This window comes from Dipteris shenzhenensis, chromosome 19 (genome assembly GCF_047967505.1).
Source record: "Dipteris shenzhenensis isolate YYH24624 ecotype China chromosome 19, Dip_SZ_1.0, whole genome shotgun sequence".
Classification (NCBI taxonomy): domain Eukaryota; kingdom Viridiplantae; phylum Streptophyta; class Polypodiopsida; order Gleicheniales; family Dipteridaceae; genus Dipteris; species Dipteris shenzhenensis.
Window position 1 is genome coordinate 19,850,880 of NC_141614.1, and position 6,848 is coordinate 19,857,727.

At 44.5% G+C, this 6,848-nt stretch overlaps 1 protein-coding gene across 1 annotated transcript; it reads left to right on the forward strand.

Annotated features, from left to right (window-relative positions):
* The first annotated feature begins 595 nt into the window (after nucleotides 1-595).
* On the forward strand, nucleotides 596-3,408 carry LOC147890191 (uncharacterized). Its single transcript, XM_087390228.1, has 5 exons — nucleotides 596-959; nucleotides 1,113-1,202; nucleotides 1,691-1,775; nucleotides 1,869-2,841; nucleotides 3,294-3,408. Exons 1-5 carry the CDS (start codon nucleotides 873-875, stop codon nucleotides 3,406-3,408), a joined length of 1,350 nt encoding a protein of 449 aa, XP_087246354.1. The 5' UTR covers nucleotides 596-872.
* Nucleotides 3,409-6,848: the final 3,440 nt, after the last annotated feature.

Genomic DNA, 6,848 nt, shown 5'->3' on the forward strand with positions numbered 1-6,848 from the left:
CTAAGAGTGATTCATGAGGACATCCCTCTATTTATGAGGGGAGGGGCCCTTTATCTTTTTATTTAATTATATGGGTGAGAATTTAAAACCCTTATACTCTACGTCTTTCACAACATCTCACATGTAGCTTAATGGTAAGCCAGGCTTATGAGTGGGTAATGGATGCCATGAGTTCAAGTCCTCTTTGTAAGAAGATTCGAAGCTATCCCTTCGACCATATCTTAATTAACATATTCCACATTTCCCCCTAAAACATCAATTTAACGTCTCAACTAAAAAATAATTTCTCGTTAATTTTCAATTTGGGCACTAAATTGATTTCTTAGGCGAATTTGATACAACTTATTTTGTAGTGGATGTAAATATTAGAGCATAATGCATATTTTCTACCTATCAATACAAAACCACTTTAAAAAAATAAAATAAAAAAGATAACTAATTTTTGGGTGAGCCATTTGTTTTCTCGGTGCTCACTCAATTAGCCTATGGTTAAGGCAGGGTAAATTTTCACCAAAACCCCTTAACACAATTTCTATGCTTATAACCCGGCTTCTCCTCTTGAGAATGCCAAAGTGCACATGTTCGTAGAGGATGCCAAGGCACACACGTTCCCTTGACTCCATTTCCATTTCCCACTCCTCTTTTTGCACCCACACATTCTAATAATAATAGGAATTTCTAACCTTCTTCCACTTTGTACATTTTCTTGAGTTCTCTTCCCTCTCCAATTATTCTACTTCTCATGGCCATCTTGGTGTAGCTCCTCACCCCCCCACCTCCCTCCCTCCTTAAGCATTTCCTCCCCCCTCTCCATTTCCATACTACTTGGTCCGAAATTTCCTCGAGAGCTTGTCCCAAAGTATCAGGAAGATATGGACTTCTTTGTGAGAGTGCTGTCTGGAAATAGCAGGCTCAATGACGGAGCAGAGGAAATCAATCGACTCTTCACGACCAACATGGTGAGCTCGACTCCACCGCTTACGTACAACGGCCATAGGTGTATTTTATCGTCATGGCAAGCGACGGACTTTTTGCTCTCGCACAATTCGTGTGGAAGTTTCGGTTATCTGCTGCTATATTTTGATTGTAAAGCTTCGGATGAGATGCTGCAGGATGGCATCAAGAAAACTGTGGAGAAGAATGGTGTTGAAGTATACGCTCTGCTCGACATGATATATGATTCATCCTTTCCAGAAGAACAGGTGACCTCATGAGTTCATATTGCTACGTACCTGAGTGTGAGTGTAAACGCCTGAAGGTATTTAGTTAGTGTTCTTGGGATTGTTTGAGCATGAATTCCACTCGGGCCGATTCGGTAGACGCCGGGATGAACAATTGTAAGGATTGCCAGTATTTTCGATAGGGAATTTTTTTCCGCTCACGATTCGCGACGCAAATTAGGCTCGAGTAACATTTCGACGAAACGTGCAGTAGCTCGTCGCTTCAGGAGTAGTTCCATAACGACGACTGCCTGGAGATTTAAGTCATCTTCTCAGTTTCGAGGCTCCGAGCCCAGCAGATTGCGTTCAAATTCGTTAGTCTTTTGACTGTGTGGCGTGTAGGGCGAGAGCAGTTGGTGCAACTTCTGTTTTGTAACATTTCTGGAGCACAGAATACTGCAATCCAGTACAGATTGTCAAATTCAATCACCACTTACTATATTCGTGCGCCTGAATATGAATCTTTTCAGGTTTTTATGAAGGCTCCAAGCAGGGAGGGATTGAAATCTAAGAAAGAACTTGTATTGAGGCTTCTTTCTGGGCTGGATTCTCAAGGTATGCTTTTGCGTCTCGTTTTGTACTTTGAGTAGAATTAAGCTCAACCCGCTGAGTTGCCATGTCGTTTGAATTGATCCGGCAATTCTGCAGGTGTTCCCGTCACGGCCATGATGCTAGATTTCGTTAGCAAGCACGGAGTTGACCCAATTTCTGACGCTCTAATTTCGCTTCTGGAATTGTTGTCACCCCTCCTCGATGGCAAAATGCCTCCGGAGTTCACTACTGACGACATACTGGACGTTATGGACCTCGAATGGCACACTTCTTCCAGCAAACCCAGTCCCCTCATCAACGCCTTCGCTTCAATTGCCAGCAGCCCTCGCGTCAGTGCTGCATCCGCAATTGAAAGGCCTCTCCGCAGCTATTCGATTCCATACAGGAGAGCATTCACAGAGCGATCTTCCCGGAATGAATTGGCATCTAAGAGCAGGTTGGATAAAGCTGCACATAGACTAACCAAATCTACCTCCGCTCACTACCATGTGTTTGAACCCAGCATATATATTCAGGATCAGGGGTTACAAGATCCTCGCACTCCTAGTGGGAAGGAGGAAGGTTTTAAGGATCATCCACCTGTGATGGATGCTGCACCGGTTGCGGAAGGACATGAGCAGGTCTTCGACTCTGAATCGCAGCAACGACCGCCTTCAGTTGATCATCCACCTGTGAGGGATGCGCCTCCACCAGTTGCGGAAGCTGCTCCACCAGTTGCGGAAACTCCACCAGGTGCGGAAAGACATGAGCAGGTCTTCGACGTCTCTGAATCACAGGCGCAACCGCCTCCAACTGTTGAGGAGGAAGACAAAGGCGAAGGTGGAATCGACGATGCGAAGGAAGAACCACAAGCAAAAGGAATTGACGACGATTTCAGGCATGAAGGCGGCGAGCCTTGCGTGGCGGCAGGAAGATCCGGCGAGGAGCAAGGGGATAGTTTGAAAGTCGAGGAGGGAGTAAAAGGACATGCAGATGGTGAGGCAAGGGAAGAGGTTATAACGAAAAGACGGGCATCAACTGACGAGGGTGGCGGGATGGAAGATAAGTTGAGCGGCAACGGAAATGTGGTGTAAGAAATCTCTCGTCGCTCTTTCTCTTCTCTCTGGGTAGCCATTATCTCTCGATCGCTACAGCCTGCGCTTCCTCCTTCACTAGTGTACGTGGTGGTCTTCACTGTCTCGATCGTTGCCAATCATCTCTCTCTCTCTCTCTCTCTTTCCATCCCAAGCTACCTCACCCTCGTTCGTAAGTCTTCACTGCTCCTTCCGTGAATATGGAAATTGCAATTAATCAGTCTTTTGAAGGCTTGACAACGAAATAGCATAGACGGCTTTCTTGATTTACAACTACAGCCCCATTCCGTCATCGCCCACCTTTTGCTTTCGTCCAGATCAGCTGTTTCATTTGCGCTTTGAGAACGCCGGAACTCTAATTACATCTGCCCTAATACCTGTACCTTGATAGCTTCCAGGAACTCGTTCAGCATTCTAATTACCATCTTTGTGTTCCTGTGTATCGCAGATGGGCGGTGGATCTTACCGACGAAGCTACGTTGACAGCGAGGCGTAAAGGTTTCCCGGATAACGTCATGAGGCGATTTCTATGTTGTTATAAGCCTTCGACAGTACAGCCTTGATATGGCTAGATGTAATATACTGCATGTACGTGTACTTGTACACTTGTTTACATTTATACATATCTACATTACAATCATCATACATACATTTATGTTTTGACGTTGATTCGCTTGCCACCAAGGTCCTCTTTCCACACAGCTCAGATAGATGCGCGCATATAGGTACAATAATTTCTACACTCATTAGTACATATTGAAGTCAATATGATTGATAGGTGTACTTCATATTGCCAATAATGTGTGAAAAGGTTAGCTTCAAATCCAGGGGGGGAGAGGGGGGGCACTATGTGAAAACCCCACATAGCACGTGCCATCAACTGGTATTAAAAAAACCCCCTACCTATGGATTTGTATAACCTATATACACCCCTTCTATAAATTTTGAGATGATTAAAACCTTCCCTTATGTAGAAAATTTCACTTTTTGAATTAGAAAACCTCTTATATATGTATATTTTCTCGCTCTAGCTCTAGATGAACTTCTAGTAGGAATTCCGCATTGCTTTTGCTCGACTTCTGATAGCTTGAAAATATCAATACAAAACTCATTTCTGTAGACAGATAGCCTTGCTCTATCTTATCTATATTTAGTGACGTATTGGGTAAATAGTGAGAATAAGCAAGTAAGGTTAGCTTGCTATTAGTGCAAGCGTGGTTGCAAGTTAACTAGATATATTTGAAATAATTGAATCCTAAGTTGTTGACACCCTTTAGGTGACCGGGGACATGATTTTCTTTTGCATAGAATTGGGGACATGACTTCTAACCTCTTGAAAACAAAAACGGAGGCAGATGAGATCTTGTTATACCAATGCCAAGGATATGTTTTATAGACTAGAACTTATGATCCTTTGTTGACTATCCTCATCTATTTGGGATCTTGAAAAAAGAAACATATGCATAGTGTATGCTTGTTATACCGATGCCAAGCATACTTTCTATAGAGATAGGCAACTACTCTACCATGCTAGGTAGCAATCCTAGCACTGATAGCTTAGCTTTGTAGTAGCTAATAGAGAGACCTAGTAGGGAAGTAAGCATCTAGAAAGAAAATCAACTTTGTAATCTTATTAGGCCTTTGTATCCAAATTCAAAATAACACATGCTAACTAGCATAACTTTAACCTTTTTTCACCCATTTTCTCTCTAGCTATTCACATGGTATATATGCTTATGTACGACATTTGAACCCTTCTATCTATATGCAAGCAAATGGAAAGCTCTAAAAGTGGAGTATCCAAAGCAGCCTAGGTTGTACCTCAAGAAGGAGGAATTTTATGCAAAATATGGACTTAGCCTATTGAAGGAATCCGAGTTATCGAAAAGGGAATGACTTGGTGTTTTTAAACACCTAGGGATCCCTCCCTATATAGGATAAAGTGCAGCTCTATATGTCTTGATGTTGTTTGGGTCATTGTTTGCTTGGGTGTAGCCATTTTTAGTGAGGTTCACGGACTTTTCTATATATAGGTATTTTGCATGACCCATAACTTATGCATTGCTCAATGAAATTCGGCAAAATTTGTCTTCAAGTTGTAGTACAATTCCAAACTTAAACATGAGAGTAAAAAATTATGGAATAAGGATTTGGAATGAGACTGTTAAGCATTACAAGTGCCATGCTGCATGTGAAGCATGCATCGTGAAGACTATAGGATATAGCAATTTATTTAAAAACATCAAAATTATGTTCTATACATGTTGAGAGTTCACGCTCAACATCATGTGATCATGTGTGCATAGCATCATCACGTGATCATATGTGCATAGCACTAACCTTATAGAGTGCTATAAAGGAAAGGGTTAGCTCCCCTAACCCTAACAATATTCTATTTTTTTAACTAATTCTAGTGTACAGTTAGTCATTTGTGGTGTGCTCTCTAGCTGTGCCCTCTCTCCTCATCTCCACTCTTCTCCTCTCCCCTCTTCATATTTTGTCATGGTATCAGAGCTCCCTTGTCTTCCGCTGAGACATTGAGATTCTTGAGAGTGTGAGAGAGATTGTGAGATTTGAGAGTTTTTTTCTTGAGTGATCTTCTCTTCCGTTGAGAGAAACTTCCGTTCACTTGAGAGATTATTCCGTTCATTGTGAGATTTCATTCATCAGAGATTTCCGTTTGTTTGAAAGAACATCTATTCTTTCCATTGTGATTTGAGAGTGAGAGAGGTGTTTTCTTCTTTAGAAGAGTTCTTTGTAAGGTTCATTTCGAGATCTCTGAGAGAGAGATAGATGGGAGGATCCATCCAAACTTGCACTCCCAGCTCTCGGGCTTCTTCAAAGGCTACTACAGGTGCAACTACTCCATCGACATCTAAGGCCCTCCAATGATTAGGAGCTTCGATGTGGCTGGCTGACCACCGGCTCCTACGCTACCTGCGCTTCAGACCACCCGTGAAGAGAGCCTGCACGCGGGCTAGTGAAGCCTGCTCCCTGGCGACGTCTCTTCTCCAGAGTGGCCTGAGCCTCGCTTATCTTGGCCTCTAAGGCCTTCTCCTTGGCGTTGTACTCTTCCAGAGTCTTGCGCAGACTCTTCTCGATCTCCTGGACTCTGGCTAGGGGGTTTTCACGACCGTGTGTGTGTGTTGCGACGAGCGACGAGCGACGAGCGACGTGAAAGGGGAGGATCGATCTCCTAGTGCAAGATCCGGCAGGTTCATCACCTCCTCAACTTGCCATGCCTCGCCGGCAGTTCCCCGTTTGACAGGAACTACACATCCATTGTGAGGAGCAGTCGTAGCCGGGAAGCAGCTTTTGCGCATTCTCATCGTCGTCTTCGGTGATGGTGAAGCTGCTGCTGCAGCTTCCATAGCGGCCTTGCGACCCAACGCCAAAACTCATCCTTGAGCAGTCAAGAAATCGCCGACGAACAGTCCGTATTGCGACGTGCGCAGCAGCTTCGCGAGGATAGCCTTTCGATTCTGTGTAGATACAGCCCAGGGCAATGCTTTGAAGGCCCAAATCAATCAAAGCCTCAAGACATGATCGACCAGCAGAACAAAGCTGCTAGCACCTCTAAGGTAGTCCACCGAAGGCTCACAATCGGCCGCCATAGCCTCCAACAGCTCCGTCAGAAGCCAGCCTCACATCTCCAACGAAGCGCTCCATCTCCAACGACCGACGGCCTCTCGCGGACGATCGACTAACTTCGACGAACCCAAGCACACAGGCTTTCCAACAGACGCCGCGACGGAATCGACATCTTCGACGGAATCTCCAAAAGATTCCGGTGGCTCTCCATGCAACACGTGGCAGATAGGACCTAACCAGGCTAAGGTTCTGTCAACCCCTAGTTAGGTGGTTTGGTCACAATTGTGCCACGTGGCAACGTAATCTTATCTGCCATGTCATCATCTTATCCACTGCCACATCATCTGCCACGTCAGCACTGCCACATCATCTACCACGTCATCAGGCCACGTCATCTGTGCCACGTCATCAG

Bases quoted from the DNA above. Each gene is read 5' to 3' on its own strand.
- LOC147890191 (XM_087390228.1), top strand. From the start codon at position 873: ATGGACTTCTTTGTGAGAGTGCTGTCTGGAAATAGCAGGCTCAATGAC. The intron at 1,776-1,868 runs GTATGCTTTTGC...GCAATTCTGCAG, and splicing joins TTCTGGGCTGGATTCTCAAG to GTGTTCCCGTCACGGCCATG. The intron at 2,842-3,293 runs GTAAGAAATCTC...TGTGTATCGCAG, and splicing joins AGCGGCAACGGAAATGTGGT to ATGGGCGGTGGATCTTACCG.